Raw genomic sequence first — 19,517 nt, forward strand, 5'->3', positions numbered from 1 at the left:
TGCATATAGAAATGACATCCTGTTCACTTTGTTATCACTACAGACCTCCACATGATACCAAAGTAGCTAATGTATTGTGCTTCCTAATACTCAGATGAAACACACACACAAACAAACATTTTTCAGGGCTTTTATACTTTCCCTCTGTATGACTGGGACAATTCAAATTCTTCAAAAAGGTTGCTCTTTGTTCTGACTTGCCTATAAAGCTGTTTTCTACTATACACTTGAATGCAAGCGCAGAACAAATACAACTATCTGCCTTTTGTCCCTCAGTTACATTAACTTAATTTATACAGTATATTTAGATCATTAGGAACACTCGTATTCAATCATTAGTCGGATACTTCTGAAAGGGTATGATAGCTGCTGTGTCTCTCTCTCACCTCATCTCGAATATCCTCCTGCTGCTGGGCTGTGAAGATCTCCATTGCGCCCATCAGTCTCATCATCAGGTCGTCCACTGTAGTGTTCCCTATAAAAAAGAGAGTGGGCAAAAACACGTAGCACCACCCTTACTGAAATGACTAAATAGTGCTTTATCACAGGATAGCTACAGCACATTTTTTCAACCGTTTCCTATCACGTCTAAGTTTAAAGTCTACTTCAACTTTGAAATGGAATTAAAAGTCTACATAATGAGACGTAACAGTTCACTGAACAGAACTAACTCAAAAAGGAATTCTACTGAAGTTTCCTATGCTGTACTATTAATGCAAAATTCTTGATTCTAAACCTGATCATAACTCAAAAGTTCTAGCAAGGAACATAATGTACAAATATATGCATGTATTTTTTTTAGACACTAAATAAAATGTATAATCAATTTAATTTATTTATTTATTTATTCTAGTACTACTGTCTTGCTGAAAGAATCAAGTATCAGGATATCTTTTATCATATCGCCAACTTCTAATCCAAATTTTTATTTGGTAATATAAAAATATCATGGTATCATATTGCTTTCATAGAAAAGCAACAAAACACTACTTAGCAACCCTGTTTTTAATCATATGGAAAAATATGGAAAAGTGATTTGACTTGCTTGCATTAAAAACCTTTCTGCATTAACCGCAGTGCGCAGTTACCTTGAATAACGTTTAAAACTTCATTTGATGTCCTTTTGCCCATGACTATCAGTAGCAGGGGGAACTGGTCGATTTTGTATGTCCTAATGGTCTGTGCAACGACGCTTCCAAAATGCCGCGTGCACATAGTGAGTAGTCTGGAAGGGAACGTGAGATAAGAACAGAGATGCGCATACTTCAGTGTCAATCTTGGTTTGGAATAAAGACAAGCAGCTGTAAAGAAATAGCTTCGCAGAAAAACCACATATCTCGAGAAGAGAGCTCATTGTATTAAATAAAACAATTCTGGCTTGTCTCTTGAGTGACATCTCTCTCGCTCTAAATATACCACCGAGCCAAATTAGTATTCCGCTCCTGCCTTGTTGAATTTGATAGGCCAAGGAGGATTTCTTATTCCATTACAAAGACAGAACTTTAAATTAACATTTCACTGAAGGAAAAGGGTAGCGTGCAGGCTCGCAGAGCTCACAGTAAATGTCATAATATTAATGAATTGCTATAGACTGAATGCAAATATAGATTAGATTCTCTCTTCTTCCTTTAATAAGTGCAGCCTTAATAACAAGCTGATAAAATAGACTGATGGAACAGAGAAGTGCAAGGGGTCAGGGAAAAAGACAAAACAAGCAAAGAGTACTTTATTATGGGAATGAATGGAACATCGGACGAAATTATTCAGCATTGCACTGAATGGGTATTTCGAAAATGCAAGAAAAAAGCCAGATAAAGTGTCAATAGTAGTGTTAAGCAATTGTAAAGAAGCATCTGTTATACAATTTCTTTTGAGCTCATTCCTGTGAGCTAGTGTCTTCCTGTAGACATTGTGTATATTAGACACAGTTTGTCTCAGAATGGTTTTCACATACCTGAAAAAAAAACAAGCCATCAAACAAATACACTTGCAATATCTTCATGCATGCCAGCCACTGTAGACATTTCATTTTCATGACTGCGGAAGAAATATGTGAGAACTTGTGCATTTTAAATGTCTCATCACGCATGACTTAGTGATGGAAATGACATCTTCCCCCTCTTTCTCATATTCTCATGTCCCAGGTACATATTTGTCTGACAACTGTGCCATGAACACTTTTTTTGTACTGTTGCATGACAGAGTAGGGCCAATTACACTTCAAAAAAACCTATACTACTAATGGATTAAATCAACTGTTCAAAAATATATACATGATACAAATATAAAAACAACTTAGCAATATATCATAACAAGCAATTTGTCTCAGGAGTGTTAATTACACAGGCATATACTCAGCAAATTTATGCATAATTAATCTGTGTGTTAAAAGAGACAGGTAAAGAAGCACAGCAGCTGTTCTTACAAAGATGAAACGCTGAGCCTCAGACCATTTCTTGTGCACACACACAAACACACACATCCTAATCGCCAGCAACTCAGAACGCTGCCAATCATCGCTCAGTTAGACTCAACTCAGGAGCGTGAGAACTTGCAAGTGTGTGTCTTAAGACATGACTTTGTGTGTGTGTGTGCACACAAAAACACACAGTCGTATGTGAGTGTGTGTCACCGTTCCCTTCATGAATAGGCCCAGATGTTGTCCGCCTTTAATCTGAGGTAGAAAGGCTCAGCTGGGGCAAAAAGCACTAGGGGAGAACGAGAGGAATGAAGGTAGGGGCCCTGCAAAAGGAGCTCCTGCAGGAGAAGGGTCACTTGCTGCCTTTCGGAGACAACCTGCTCCAGGAGGAGGCCTTTGGGGTGAAGCCTAGTGGAAAGAAAAAGCTTGGGCCTGCCCCGCAGCAAAGCCTGCTGGGGCCAATCAAGACTCCATCTGCTACCTGACCAGGCCCTCCCTCCCTTTACCTCTCTCACCTTCCTTTTCCTTCGTCATAGGAGGGTAAAATTCCAAAATTAAAATGCAAATCCCAGTAAAAAGTAGAATTGCCAGTAGCAAGCATTTAGGCACTGAACCTACAATTTCAAGAGGTCACAGTGTAAAGACAAAAGATTTTTTTTTTTTTTGTAGGTGCCAACTCATTAGACTCACACAGAATTAAACAGATCGCCTCAGCTGGTCCAATTAGCTACAATAAATTTTTATGTAAAGAGATGTATTTAAAAAGAAGAAAATGCTTCATCATCAGAACTATAACCAGGGGTGACAAGTTGGAAGAATGTGCAAGGTTTCAAATGTTTGGGGGGAAAAAAAAAATAATAATAAGAGGTACCCAAAAGTGTCACCCTCCTCCACTTTTACCACAATGAAGAGGTTCACAGCGGTGCACTGAATAAAACCTGGGAGTATAAGTGACCCTTTACTGCGGCAGATTAGTGCAGATTGCCCTGTCAGGGCCTTGAAGAGTAAACACAACTGCTTTTGTCAAGCGCATTGAATAAGAAGCGAGAGGCGCGAGAGGATGATGGAAGGGTAACATCTCTCGTTAAGAGATCATCCATTTTAGCTGGGAAAATGCTTCCGATCTGAATTTTGGAACGGGTCATCGCCTCTGAGGAAGAATGAGGGTGCATGTGTTACCTGGCTTTGTTAGCTTCTTTAGTGACATCCCAGGCCCATGTGATGAAATTCTGGCTCAGATATGACACTATGGATTCTGCACACATCATTTGGGAGCAGAAGACATTGCTGAGAACACTTTCATCATTGTGGAGGTAGATGGCCAACAGCTTTCTCTGAGGAACAGAAAAACAGAACAATAAAAATCTCTCATTTATAACAGTCAAGGTGAAGGACTTTCATTTCACTAAGACCCTGTAGAGAGTCTCAACGGGCCTATGAAGACATTGCTTTCGCTAAGCCTGGCTCAGCGTTCCTCTTATTGTTGGAGGGGTTTAAAACAGCATCGTTGTGAACATGCTGCACTAGCATCCGTATGCAGACAGATAACCCCCAGCACCCACCGAGGCCAAGCAAAGAGTCAAGCTAATACCCAAACCAAATCAAATCAACACGAGGTAAATAAAACTTTCTTCAAAGGTGCCGGCGACAAAACAAAAAGCGAACAAATCACTTTATTTGTTTTGCATCAAATGCCAGTGCCCTTCCTCTGCGGCGCAGGTTAGCGGAGAGTGCTGCACATAATATTGACGGACACTGGAATCCGCACATGTTTACACCATCATGCGACAGACTGAACAACTAATTAAAAAACAAACACCGTCTCAAACATGAAAGGTTTCCCAGGACGATGCAGGGGAATAAAAACCGCCAAATTACAAAACACTGGACGGTTTTCTCTCGCTGACCCCCTGACGTTTTCTCTCAGTCACCGCTGAGGGATTTCCGAGTAGCACGGTGTGGAAAGCAGGTCTAGCCGAGACACGAGGGAGTGTGAAAGGAGAGGAAAAAGTTGGGGTATACAGTGGTATATATGGAGAGAGGGCTAGAGAGTGCTGCTGTGTTTGCACAGCGATTAGTGCTTCAGAATAAGCAGCATGGCTCCTAGTGGGAGAAAACTCGGGCCTCTTTCACTTCTTCAATTCATCACCCTGAAAAGATTAAACACTCATGCTGGGCAGACAAGCAAATGCAGTCTGGACAGAGAGAAAGTTTTTACACACACACACACACACACACACACACACACACACACAGCCACTTCTTTCCCACTTGCTGCCTCCAACGTTTTCCAAACCAAAAAGAAGTGCGTTCAGAGTGTGAGAGAATTTGTTCGCCTCGAGCTGTGAAGATGTTTTGACCTATTGAGGCTTCTAAGATTTCCTGAGCGGAGTGAGAAAAGGTATTCTCCTTAATAACAGTCTTTAGCTAGCTCCCCACATTTCACACCCCATTATTAGGACCGGCCCCTCCTCACCACTTTCATCACATTGTTGTGCCCAAGTCTCCGAGCTCATCTTTTGTAGGGCTTTTCTTAACCTGCAGAAATCAGGGCTCTGTGAAAATTACTAGGTCTGTGCAAGGCAAGAAAGTGACCCAAAAGCTCTCAGCCAAACCCTGACTTCCTCACACCTGCTCAAGACGGCGCAGGTAGAGGGGCTGTACAAGAGAAAGGAGGGAAGAGGGAAAGAAAAAAGGGTGGAGAGAAAAAGAGGAAGTAAACCGATCTGCCTTGTGAGCGGCCGAGCACTAGTTTTCACACACAGCTGCCATCCGGTAGTGTTCACTTCCCAAGGCCCCTTGAATAGCGGGCATCCTGAAAGTGCCAGTGGCAGTTAGGCTGCTTCAAGGATTTAAACCTAAAACAAAAACTCACTGCCAGGAGACTTTGCACCTCGAACACAGCTTATTATTATCTGCAACATGAGAGTGAATTCCCCCATAACGGCACTCGGGTCAACTGAGCCAGCTAATTTGCAGAAAGAAAAAAAAAAAAGAAAAGAAAAAAAAAAAAACAGTAAGTGTTTACATGCGAAGACATTGAAATGTACACTAAATAGCATTGAAGATCCTTTTAAAATCCTGCTTTATTGTCACTTTACCACAAGGCTTTAGTGTCCGTCTTGGAAGCCATCCAAATGTAAAGTATACATTTTCCCTTTCACTAAAAATAATGAAGGGAAAATATACACTAAAGACTCACTTTTACACACCTGCACAGACACACAAATCTGTGTTTTCTTTGACAGGTATCTCACCGAGCTGAGGACATTTTGAATTAGTCAGCACAGTGCAACGAGAGAAAGACCATGATGGGGTGGGGGGGAGGGGTTTGATCAACCTCTACAGCCAGCAGAAAAGCAAACAGTGGAAATTGAGGAGTTCGTATTACTGCCATCTCATGACCTCAAACCAGCAAGTACACACGCTCTGATCGATCACGTTAACAGATGCTATTTGGAGCAGTGCAGGTAAAAACAAACAGCGGCCATCTAAAATCTAAGCATAGAGCTTTGGTCACTAGAGATGCAGATATATCAAAAACCTCAAGCATCACAGGGGGAAGACGCCTACCATTAGTTCAGTTCTTATTAACGCAGCTGTCGAACAAAGAATGAAATACCCGTCCGGAGGAATTTCTTTTTCCTTCATCTGCCCTTATGGCTCTGTGAATGCAGATTCGTGTCTCGTGTATAACTGCGGCGCTGAAGGAGCAATGAATTTTGATGCGTGTCTTTGTGTAAGCGAGAGTGGGGTTACTATGATTAGCTGGACGTTAAAGGGATTTGGGATGAAGCCTGCCTGCTGATGGGTGGCCAGATAGGAGAGCCTTACTGCTGATCCCCAGGGCTGAACTCAAGGGCCCTCAGCATTTTCATTAAGGGCGGATTGGGAGCATCTCTGCCTCTTCAGAAACACTTCATCAAATGTAGTGTTTTACTTAGTGATTAGCTTCACCAGCCTTTGAGAGCATGACAAGGACACCCACACGCACAATATATCCGTTTAATGAGCAATCGTAGGAGGACACAGTCTTTTATCGGGGGGGGGGCTGGGGTAAAAGTTATTACTTGTTGTCGAGGGAAAGCATAAGGCTTGAGAAGAATGAGAGAGAAGAAATTTAAAGAGGGAAGATTGACAGGCAAGAAGAGAACAAAAAGAAAAGGGATAGATGGTGAAACGGAAAATGAAATAAAGGGTCAGAACACTGTTTTTTTCTCCGTCTGGTTTATTTTCATTGACACTGTGTACAGTTTCCTCAGAGAAGGCAGCGGCCATATTGAGGGCACTGCAGGAGTTCAGCTGGGTAGCAGGCAAAGCGCCAGTCTAGCCTCCCCCTTGTGCTCCGAAACCCCCCTAACATCTTGCTGCTTCCTCCCTGTCTAATAAAACTGTAATCCACACAAGCTGTCAGTTGATACAAGCCTCCTTTTGAGACCGCGGCCAGAGAAGCAGCACTGAGCCGCTATAAATAAAGCTTCATCTGTTCAAAAGGGAAACAGGCAAGTTTTAATGGGGAATTATAACTGCGAGAGGGACTCGCTGTCAATCAAACCATCAGCAATGTTTATACACCTTAAAAGGTTAGGGAACTCCATATGTGTGAGGTGTAGGGATCTGAAAAGATTTGAGATTTTTTACTAAAGTTTGTGAAACACAGCATGCGAGTCAGTCTCTTTTATTTATTTATTTTACAAACTCCTATCTTTGCTTGACAGGTTTGCCTCATGCCACATCATTAGCACTCAAAAATACTAGATTATTTATTTTTCATCTAAATGTTGTTATAGGAAAAAGTGAGATGAAGCTTCGAAATGAAAACTGTTCTGTTATACAGTAGAAGTAGAAGTGAAGATTTTTGCTGAAATCAGAAACACAACCTCTGCTACTCATGATTACTTTGGGAAAAAATATTCTTATATTAGAATATAGAATATATCGAAAAATATTCTATATATTATTCATTTAGCTCATTTAAAACACCAATTCACTTCCAAACTCATTATGCAAAATTACACAGACTGAATGCTCCCGCTTACACAATTTCCTCAATTACATACGGAAGCTATCAGGATCTACTCACATCTCTGGCTTTGCCATAAAAGGCCTCTTGAGATGATGCCTCCAAGGAACCAATGAAGAAGACTGGATGGCATTCTCCATATCTAACACAGACACACACAGGTGAGACCCATGAGCTTTTAATCTAAAAAAAGGTTAATGAATGTAACATTCAACAATAACAAGATAAACACTGCCTTGTAAAATGTGTCAGATTCATGAAGTTATTAATGTAATGTTTTTTTCACAAGATATTTGTACACATTAATAATTTTAAAGACACAAAAAGACTCCAGTAATGTTCCTGCTCTTTAGCAGTGGTGGACAAGTACACAAACCATATACTTGTGTTAAAGTAGAGATAAACTCAGAATATTATTTCAGTAAAAGTAAAATTGCTCCCTTTCGACTTTCACTTGATTAAAATTGCAAAAGAATTCGCCATTAATTGTTCTTAAGTATCCAAAGTACTTTTTTTTTTTTTATAAATGTCTAAAATGTTCCTATGATCATTTTTGTCACAATATCCTTGCTTAATGTAAAAAGACTCTAATGTTACTCGTAGCACATCAATCTATTAACAAAATGATATTAATGAGTCAAACACTAATTGATATCATTATCAATTATCATGAGCCCAAAATGTTTTTTCAACTACTTAAAAAAAAATAATTGCTCAAATATGGACACAAGTGTTGTGGCAAGTTAGAGTCTGGAGTTTCTTCAATCATTTATTACGCTCAAAATGTTCTGCTTGCTGTTGAACTGACACTGAACTGCATGTTCATGCAATGCAGATACATAAAAAGGAACGACTGATTTCGCAAAATGTAGTAGAGTAAAGTACGATATTGGATTTAAAAATGTAGTGAAGTTAAAGGAAAAATCTCCACAAATGAAAATACTCCATTAAAGAACAGATACGTGAAAAAGCTACTTATAAGTATAGTGATCAATTACATTTACTTTGTTACTGTCCACCACTGCTCTTTAGACAACAAACCGCTATATATTTATTCAATAACAATAATAATAATTATAATAATCTAACGTTATTGACTACATACTTAAATTCCTATATACAATATCCAATATAATTGAATTATATGATCATATACTGTATAACTGGATATAATTTAAATGTACACCACATTTAATTTACTTAATTTCACTAAATATTAAAACAATAAAAAATAGTTTTGTTTTTTTTCTTCTATCAGTCTAACTCAAATTTGCCTGTTTTTGTTATCTTTACATACTTATATAGGACATCCAATTAAATTGCATTACAAAACATATTTAAATACTAATAAAAAACTTAGATGATTAAACATCAACATCAAATTACCCTTTTTTTTGCTCTGCATCAATATAGCATCGCATATTCATATTATTAGACATATATCTAATAATGCAATATTGCCATTACAACATTTGACATCAAACATTTAATGATTCACATTTTAGTATATAACAAAACAATTTCATCTAAATTATATATATATATATATATATATATATATATATATATATATATATATATATATATATATATATAAAATGCAAGTATGTATGTATGCCGACCTCTCTTGCAGACTTACCTTGATGAGAACTCGGAGGTAAAGTGCAGTAAAGCATCGCCCTCGTTTTCACTGTTTTCTGGCACTGAGAAGAGAAAAAAAAAAAGGCACCGTATTTCTAAATACAGCAAGCTACCAGCACTGATGTTAATCAAAGAGAAGAACTGGGAGATATAATTTACTCATTGGAGACTTTCGACAACTCGAGCTTCCCATGCCGAAGATTTCAGACTCGTCTACTCCAAATTCGGGAGCGTCCTCAAAGTCGTCTCCTTCACTGTCGCTGACCATATGGACATCTGTGCACTGCTACAAAACAGTTATCTGTTAACTTAAATCTGCATCAATTTGCATTCAAAGTATTTTTATTTTTTTTTTTTTGCTGATTTATCATATATGCTCTCAAATATTTTTAACCTTTTAGAAAAAAAAAGACAAGCTATATTTGTATTCCATTGACATTCAAAGGCCACGGGGGAAAAACTCCACAAGCTTTTGAAACTCTTGTGAATTGTAGTGTGAACACTGTGCAACTCAGCAGTGGATACATCAGGTGCCCACTCCATAAACGCACTTTTTTCCTCTCTGTCAGATTGCGAGTCAGTCTTGGTGCACCCTATACTAAAACAGGCTCAAATAATTGTGGTAGGCCCCCTGTTAATGACTAATTTAGATGGTCTGATAACTGCTTTCTTATCAATGCACACATCCGGTAATGAACACGGTGTGATAAAAGTGTAAGAAATACATGTGGTACATGTGGTAGGGGCAATATGTGTGTTTTCCTGAAGGAATATCCTGGAATGAGTAGAAATTTCTAAAAATAAAACTAAACACATAAAATTTCAGTTACTTCAGAAAGAACTAACTGGAATCAATAATATCTGCTGCTAGGTTTTTACACAGAGTATGATGCAACACCAAAATCAGATATTGCAACTACAACATAATGAATTCTACTTTATTCATGAGAAAAATTTTACTGGGTCTTCATCTCAAATTTTTTCTCTAAATTTAATTTCTGCTCCAGCATAATATTAAATATAACAGTAAAAAAATACAAAATATAAATATTATAAAAGACAACCGAGAACTCACAGGAATTATGTATTTACCTCACAAACATCTGAGGCCATAAATAACCTGACCTACGAGACCAATGCTTTCAAGTAAAAAAATGTATCCTAATGGGAAACTAATCGTAACTTAAATTAATGCAAAATATATAGAAAGCAAAACTTATGCAGTCATGAATTTACAAGCATAATAATTATTAAGTCTCTATTTTCTATGCTCTACCTTATAAATAAATGTAAAGGCATTATGGTGGCTGTTGCTTTTTTGCAAACTAATGTGGCTCTATGCAAGTCCATTTTTTCCCCTTTTATAAAACATACACTTGGTTGGCATTTTTTGGGACTTCTCTAAAATCCTACCACAGATCAAACACAACAAAATAGACATTATCCCCTGCACAGCAGTGACATGGTAGTGGGTGTTGCAGTGGTAGGACTGTATCAGGTGCAGCAAGGTAAACACCTCATTATCACTGTTGGGCTGCCAGGCCATTGATTAAAAATAACTAGCCAGGTTGTTCTATGGTCAGAATCCAACCACTGAAAAAGGGATATGACAATCAAAACAAATACCTCAGTAAAAGCCTTGTAAAATGGCAAAAGAAAATTGCTGCAATTCGTGCCATCACCACACACATCATTGTGTCATGTTATTGCTGTGAATGGTCCACCACCTTGTCAGGAGTGATGGCAGAGGGTAGAGAAAAACCCAAGAAGCTAAGTCATGATTGGAACTCTCCAAAAAGTAACAAGCTGAAAAACAAAAATGCTTCTCTGCCAAAGAGTATTGGGTTTAACATGGCCAACACTCCTGATGCTATTAAAAACCTGTACTGTGAACTGAGTAAAATAATTCACCTGAAAGATTCAGTTTTTTTTATGTGCTGTCATGCCGGTTTAAGAGGTTCCACCGAATAGTTGCAGGATTGCAATAATTGTGAAACTTTGCTTTTTTTTTTGCTTTACCAAGTGTGATTAAAAGTGCTCTAATAATTCTGGTGACATCTAGATAGTATATTTTGCACCTGATCAAATTACCAGATATAAAGTAAAACTCCCTAAAATAAAATCTGTCAACTAGAGGTATATATATAAAAAAAAAAAAAACTAAATTAATAAAAAAAAAATAATGAAATCACAGACATGTTGCTGAATGAGTGTCTATGCATCACACCTCCTCAGTTGGTTCCATAGTAGTGGCTGGTGAGGATCTCCTGCACACACTTAGCTGATGACATGGGTAGCTGATCCCAGAAGAGGCCAACGTCATCTACACAATAAACACATCACAGTCATTAGCTACACAGCAACACCAAGACGCACACACAAGCAATCAAAGCCCAAGCACATGCTTTGGGCTTAGAGACGGAAAACACTGGGGGTAACTAATCAATGTGTTAGATGACAAGGAGCTGACAACAGGTGGCCAGGGTCATGTAACCAAAATCCATACCCTTTAACTGAATGTTACTTAAGAACTTATTTACGGGCTTGGTTTTGATTTGATTGTATTAGAAACTTTATCATTGTTCTCAGCGGAGGTGAACAGCAGTTATATCTCTGTTGATTTACAGAGCAATATTTCTATATGCTGGTCTGCCTGCAGCTAAAAGATGGAGGGGTGGGGTGGAAGTCTGGTTGTCTCATTAACTCCCCATCTGCAGTGGAAATGTCAGCAGGCCTGCGCACTACAGGGACTCATTAAGACCTGTCTGCCCCTCGCACCTTCCTGACACTGCGAAACAGAACGCTTCAACCTCTTAGTTCACATCAGCTTTATCAACACTTACCTGCCATTATGGTTTATCGGCTTTGGCGACACTCACCTGCTCGTTTTCAAAACGCTTTCTTAAACAGCTTTCTCAACACTTGCGTGTCTATGTATCGTAACTACAGCGCAAGCCTAATTAACTATACTGATTCGGGCTGTCATCTAAGAGCCTACCTGTACAGAAGAAAGTCCCTCACCCAGTATAAAGGAGTAAGAACTCTCCCAATTCATGCTTGTGGGCTTAACTAGTTAAAAGCTAACTGAGAAGCTGGCTGATTCCCATAGGGAGAGGTTGGATCCAATAGTGCAAATGAGAAAAGAAGGGATGGACAGCAGACAGCATGGGGTCGTAATCAGTCCTTTTGTAAAGTGCTTCAGCTAACATGGGCCAGCTGGGTACTGCAGATTCAGGAGGTAATTACAGCAGCAGCAAATTAATTGCTGGGTTTGAACTGAAAATACATTAAATCTACACTGTGATTTACTTCTTTTATGACCAAAATAGTATCCAACACCCTCTACAAATATTCTGCAGAGAATTATACTGCTGTTGTACTACAAATAACAATTTTATCACCAAACAGAATCTGAGTGGGTAAAGCACATTTTAGCACAGGGGAAGCCGACTTATCTCCCCAAACAAATAAGATTACATTTTTTTTATCATCAGCTGAATCATGTTCAGGATCAGTTGGCTCAGGACCAGGATTGCATCCCTGGAAGATACACTAAGCAGTAATTCCACTTGAGTAAAACAGTTGCAGAAGTACGTTGCTGTGGCCATTATTAAATTGAACAGAACTTTGCAGCACTCTAAATGGATGACTGCTTGATAATTACTCTCCTCCCTAAGCAATCAAAAACACAAGAACACTGGTTTGGGCTTCTCAATAGCAGGCTTCCCCTCCTACCTTTATAAGAGTTTAAATCAAGTTTCATCACTTCACCACACAAAAGAGATTGAGAGAAAGGGCAAAAGGAGTTGGGTATATTGGAGACAGAACATATGAAGTAGCGCCCCATTCCATACTTAGTAGGCCTTTGCTGGCTAGTTGTGTGCTCAGGACCCGCAGGCTACAGAGAGAGGTCACCCATCCACCCCTTTTCCTAAACCCCCCGCTCCAGCAGGACACAATGAACTCTCCTCCCTTTGGATTCTCTTAATTACCACTTGCATCAAAAGCTCATGCACGGGGACGTATGCAGAAGAAGATTTCTTTCCCTCTCTCCAAACAAACCTTGCAAACTACCCAATTCTTTACTTTTTTTTTTTTACTATTTCATTCTTCTCTTTGAGTCTCTCTATCAGGCAGTAAAGATGAGATAATTGCTGTGGACAGCTGCACTTGTCTGATCTTGAGCCCTACCAACACTTCACCTCTGTGGTCTTTCAATAGAAGGCCACAACAGACTGTGGACAAGCAAAAAAAAAAAAGACAGAGAGAGAGAGATGCGCTATGGAGGAATAGAAAAAAAAGAAAAGAAAAGGAGACAACCCACCCCAAACACCTGTTGGAGCCTTTCAGGTTGCCAGTTGTGGAAATGGCCATCTTTGAGTTGGCTTTGGACTAGTCAAATGATATTAAGCCCTGCGTCATGACTGGGAGCTTTAACACATCTAAACTCCTAATCATTCCAACAGAAGCCAATAACCACTGCCTATTAGGCAACCAGAACTTTAATATGGACTAAAAGTAAAGCAGGTGTGGGAGATCAGTAAACTCCAGCTTAAAGCTTGGCCTCAGACACCACAACATGCAAAAGGACATGTAAAGCCTGTTCAAAGTCACATGGCACAAGCATAAAAAAAAAAAAAATTTCCAAAGCGGCTGGTATGGTGGCGAGAACATGTATGAGGAAGTGTCTATCACCCTGCAGACAGCAATTTCAACTCAGGGCTCTGGGCAGCTTAGTGCTGAGCCCTGTCACTAAGGCAACCAACAGGCCCAATAAGCCTCCTACTCGACTCCACAAGGTGAAGATCCCATAAGAGAAGAGAGGCACATAACCCCTCTGAGAGCAGCCGCAGTAATACATTAGCAAACACCATGAAACACTGGATAAATGTCAGCAATTATGGTGGAAAGTACTCTAATAAGGATGTACCAAAGACTGTCAATCATTCCCTCAGGTGTTTCATAAAGCTGTCGGTCAGAAGTGATCATCAGTGAAGACACTCAGAAAAGACATAAGCCTGGATCACAAACTTTGACTTGAAATAAAAGATCATAAAAAAGTGCTCATCAAGCAGTTTCAAAATCGCATTGACAATATTTAGTCTTAAACAGCGACAATCAATACGAACTCAATGTTCAATAAAACTGGATCGAAAAGTAAACACATGATATACTATGTTTTTCTCAGTTTAAACAGAGCTGCAGAAACAAGATATATTTCTACAAGAACATACAGCACAGCTGAACCAGATGCCACAAGTAACAGGTTGGGTTCAGCCAACAAAAATGGTTGCAGTATCATTTTCTTATGCATCTTCTTATATTCAAAAGAATTAATGTTTAATGGCAATAACCTTTCAACTAGATTCCTGAAAGAATAAATGACCCATATCATATATTACCGTGTGTAATGGATGTTTTTCATCTTTAAAATCTATTCTTCAATCTATTTTTTTTAACCAACAGCAGCTCAAAATGAATAATGTAATCGAATAAACAGACCAAATGTGTTCAATCAAGCTTTCTTCTGGCAAGTAAATATTTGTGGAGAAGATAAACAGATACTAAATGGTGTGAGTGCAGATTTCTGTTTCTTCCAGGAAAATTTCATTTACTTAATTTTAACTATGTTAAGCTGGATACAAAAGAATAATAAAACAATGAAAAAATAACTAGGCTTATCAAGCAATTATAATCAAATAAAGAAATAATTCGATGAGGGAAAACGCAGACTCAAAGTGACTATAAATTCAATTATCACTCCAATTTATTGAGAATGAAATAAAGAATAACGCAAGAAGTCGAGAAAACAATGCAAGCAGGCAGCCATTGATTCATGCTTCTAGTAAATGTAATTCTAAGCCATGGCTGTGCTGTGTATTGGTATTAATCCTGGGAGATGAGACTGGGTTAATGAGATATGCACAGAAACATCCTGCCTGCCACACAGGAGCTTTTCATTTTAATACATGGCCAGTTATTCCAATATGAGCCGTGGCCAATATTAAGGGTCAATGTTTTTAATATCTTCTCCTAGTCAACGTGGTGCAGGGTGATCCAGAGATGTGGCCAAGCACGAGTCTGCCACACATAACCACTTACCAAACAGAGCCGGTATTAACGGTTTAATGTGGCCTAAAGTGTATTCATGAGTGGCAGGCCTCTTCACTCAAGCCAAGCTTGTGGCTTTAGGCCTTGACTGAGCGCACTTCAGCCCCTGAAGTGGTCAGGTTGAAGTGGGCCGCTTCTGTGGTAAGAGGGTGTATATTAAATGACCTCATTTCTGCTGTGCTTTTTGCTACTAGATGACCACTTCATACACACTTTAGCACACGTTAGCTATTTCATTTTTTCGCATGTATTGTTATCCAAAAGAAAGAACATGTAAAAATAACAAACCGTTCAATCGAATGCAAACAAAGCAGAATTTAGAATGAAACCTCAATAGCTACACTCAGTAGGGTGTGTTTGGTTACAATACAATGTTTCAGAAGAAAAAACTGTGCATTTTCTTTGATACCGTTTGTGTACTAGGTTTTACTATGTGCATACAAACTTAGAATGTAATTCTTTTACTGTTACTTATTAAGGAAGTTCTCTGAACTTGGATAATGCTGAATTATAAGGAAAATGTTCCCATGGTGTTTTATAGCTGATTGTTCTGCACCGCTTTCTCTGAATTTAGTGTTAAGACGTCTTGTGATCAGTGGGATTGTGTGAAATTGAAAGGCAAGGAGCAGTACCCAGGGTGGGAAAGGTCAGTGACACTCTACTACATGAGCTTAAATGTCCACAAGCAGAGAACAACTAGAGAGGGAGAAGATCTGTGACATCTTAATTAGTCTCTGAGTGGAAGATGCTTAAAGCTATATCTATCTATATCTATCTATATATATATATATATATATATATATATATATATATATATATATATATATATATATATATATATATATACATTTATACACACACACAAAGTAAAAATCTTATTTATACTCTTTTCATTAGTAAATAAATAAAATTGATATGAACAATGCATTAGAGGCTAGTTATACTCACATAGTTGACAAGTATTAATCACAGGATATGGAAGAAAAAAAAAAAAGAATTACCGAGTCGTCTATGGCTGAAGCAGGCCAGCCATCCCACTGCTGATGTCGTACTGGGATGTTCGTCAAATCAGAGATGTTCCTCTTAACCTAAAAACAGTGAGCACAAACAATTCAGGTAAAAATCAGCCAATATATTTAGCCTGATAAATTGTCTACATTTTTCTAATTTTGCAAATTACTGCATAAACAGCAAAAACAGAGGGTGAAATGGTTTGAAAAAAGTAAGGTGAAATTCCATGAGACCCGCATTCCATGGATATCTGACTAAATATCTGACCCTAACAACCCAATCTAAAATGGACAGTATTGCTCTTCGGAATGCACTTGCACTTAATAACATTGCATGCTTTTAAACAGTTTGAGTCTGCTCTCATTCCAAATGCCACTGTTGGTTTAAAACCCAATGCCATTTTGATGAGCAGCAGCGAAGGTGATCAAAGCGTGTGCCGCTTAGATCTGGACTGCAGCAGATTTTACTGCATTCCCCAAGAGAACCCGCTGCAGAAGCAGTGCAAACTTGCCATTGTGCTAGAAATCCCATGTTGCACATGGCCAAATCCCAATGCAGGCACAAAGTAGACATGGAATCTTAGATAAGACACATACTTGTGTCAATGCAGGCAGAAAACTATTAACACATCAGAAATGGAAAAACGAAGTATATGGACTGCAATCTGGGGTGCGTCTGCCTGAAAACTCCTTTAAAGCATTGCAGCAATCAGTGGTTCAAGTAAAATAAATATACTTCTCCACTGCGAAACAAATGTGAACTGCTTTTTTAATGCTCATTTATAATAAAAAAAAAAATTTTCAAAGGAATGAGTCATGAGTGCTTTGGTCAGGTACATACTCGAGAAGTTCTAAAATTGAGTTCAGCATCCCAAGTTAATGTCTGGCCTACTACAGACACTTAAACAACCAGCAGCCCACACACTGGGCTGTGAGCAATGCTTTATGAAGTGAGCAGAGGTCAGCCAGGTTGGCCAGTGTTATTACAGAGTGTAATATCTGTGTTTGACCAGAGGGCTACAGGGATTTGGCTGCCCAGGCCTGACCAGCAGGCAGCAGTGAACACCCGCGCTCGGCTGTAATGAAGCGTTTGGGGTCAGAGGGCATCTTAGCCCAGGAGAAAGAAGAAACTAATGCTAAAGCAGAGGTCCTAGTTGAGAGGAGTTTAGCCGTTCAGGAACACGAATTCTCTATGGGGCGCTGCCATTTTACCGCTCACTTCCCTAGACCTCTCGTTATGAACACTAGCCCACTGTCAATATTGCCTCTACTCCCTCTGGCACAGGCTGTCCTATCACGATAAAGATCCAAATAGAAGCTGTTTATTAGTGTTTGATTTAGGGTTTTAACATGGATGCAGGTGTATCAGATTGCAAAAACACTGGGGGGTAAAAAAAAAAATCTAATTTGGCTCATGCCTGCAAAAGATCTGATGGCATATTGACCAATTTTTTTTTTCTTTTTCAAAGGCTGTGTGAATTTAAATGAAATTGATAGTGAAAGGCATTTACCCATTGCTGATTGTATATTCACAAACAGCAATGTCATTCACTATTCATAAGCAAGGAAATCAACCTTCGATATAAAACATACATTACAAAATTAAATTGGAAAATCTTTTCTATCAGTTTTCTCTATGTATGTATGTATGTATGTATGTATGTATGTATACAAGGAAAGATAAACAAAAAAATTTATTAAAAATCAACGATATTTAGATACCACTGATTCTAAAGAGATATCTGGATGAGATATTCTAAGCAGCTGGCATTTGTATCATGTCCTAAAGCAGTTTTTTGCAGGCGACAATGAGGTCTGATTAAAGCATAACAGAAAACAAGCAGACCTATTAAATTCTAGTTGCACTGACATTTAATTTTAAATGTCAAAATAGACTCTTCAGCAACAGGGGTGGGGGGGAGAGAAAACGGTTGATATTATCTCATAAATACTGTGTGAGCTCCTAGATAAAGACATATGAGCTGCCATCAAGAAATTGCCTCCTCACTCTGCATGCAACACCAGGGATTGCATTGTGCATAGTGTGTGTAGTGCCATTTGTAAAAATCCAGACATTTCTTTTCCACATAGCAGATCATTTAAAAAAAAAGGTATACTGATGTATTCAAACAGGAAATTGGGAATCCACCTTTTCAAATCTGTATAAATGTTTAAGAGTTGTGTATGAAAATGCACACATTTTATTTGCCATAGCCTCTTGTCTTTTACTGCCCCCTAACTGACAGAAGCAAAAATACACTATTTCATGTATATATCTTAAATGAAGATTATTAGTTTCTTTGCTTTTCGGTGGATGAGAAAGAGTGTGTGTGTGTGTGTGTGTGTGTGTGTGTGTGTGTGTGTGTGTGTGTGTGTGTGTGTGTAATAAAAGATACATACTAAGTGACCTATTGTGCATCCATATAGGAATACAAAAGCTAAAACTTTCAAGTAAAGCATGCTATGATTGTTTTCAGGAGTCATTAACATTATAGGAAGTCTAATAACAGACAGAAAACAGGAATAGGAAAATGTTCACTACTGCGCATATATATATATATATATATATATATATATATATATATATATATATATATATATATATATATAAAAATTTAACAATATTGTACATTTTCCTATTTGCAAGAATATAAGAAAATAAGTACAGCCATGTGTACACACACACACACACACACACACACACACACACACACACACACACACACACACACACACACACACACACACACATTAATGATCCAATCTCTCTAAATGCCAAGTACTGGTAATCCTTGGCTGGAGAGAAATCAAAGAGAAGAAAAGGTTGCCGTTAAACAGTCACAAGCTCTTCACCACCAGATGCCTTTTATTCACACTCTTTTACTCTCCATCTTTCTTTTCTTCCTCTCGGCTTGTCTCTCCAGCTGCGGGAGGGAAAAAAAACAGCAGTGACGGAGAAATCCCTGGGACAGCTCGTCTGGTCACGGACTGTGAAGCCCGATCGGCCGGCCCTATTCTCGCCACCACTTTTCTGGCAAACATTTGCTCTGAGGCTTAGCTCAGGCCGGCACTTAGGGTTTGGGAATGCCAATCAGAGGGGCCCAGGGACGAATGGAGGCAGGGAAAGGATGCGTTCCCTGGGAGCCACAAGGCAAAGCAAGAGCCTCTGGCAAAGACAAACAACAGGACACTCTGAGACTCTCTCTACTGCTATTGATATGCACAAGTAGAAAAGCATAGGCTGGTCTTCAGGAGAAAAAAAAAACAAAAAAAAACAAAAGCCCAACAGAGAGCGAAAAGATGGCTCACGGGA

General features: G+C 38.8%; 1 protein-coding gene across 2 annotated transcripts in view; it reads right to left on the reverse strand.

Annotated features, from left to right (window-relative positions):
- faf1 (Fas (TNFRSF6) associated factor 1) overlaps window positions 1-19,517 on the reverse strand; it is a 69,897-nt gene that overhangs the window by 14,029 nt on the left and 36,351 nt on the right. The window contains exons 8-15 of one of the 2 annotated variants that reach the window (XM_083553806.1): window positions 16,196-16,282; window positions 11,311-11,406; window positions 9,243-9,366; window positions 9,082-9,145; window positions 7,503-7,584; window positions 3,599-3,753; window positions 1,089-1,225; window positions 387-475 (exon numbers count right to left, since the gene is read on the reverse strand). In XM_083553806.1, coding sequence (XP_083409932.1) covers window positions 387-475; window positions 1,089-1,225; window positions 3,599-3,753; window positions 7,503-7,584; window positions 9,082-9,145; window positions 9,243-9,366; window positions 11,311-11,406; window positions 16,196-16,282 — 834 coding nt within the window. Of the gene's footprint in view, window positions 1-386; window positions 476-1,088; window positions 1,226-3,598; window positions 3,754-7,502; window positions 7,585-9,081; window positions 9,146-9,242; window positions 9,370-11,310; window positions 11,407-16,195; window positions 16,283-19,517 lie in introns of both variants that reach the window. The other variant, XM_083553805.1, reaches the window with a different exon arrangement.

This window comes from Silurus aristotelis (genome assembly GCF_946808225.1).
Source record: "Silurus aristotelis genome assembly, chromosome: 11".
Classification (NCBI taxonomy): Eukaryota; Metazoa; Chordata; class Actinopteri; order Siluriformes; family Siluridae; genus Silurus; species Silurus aristotelis.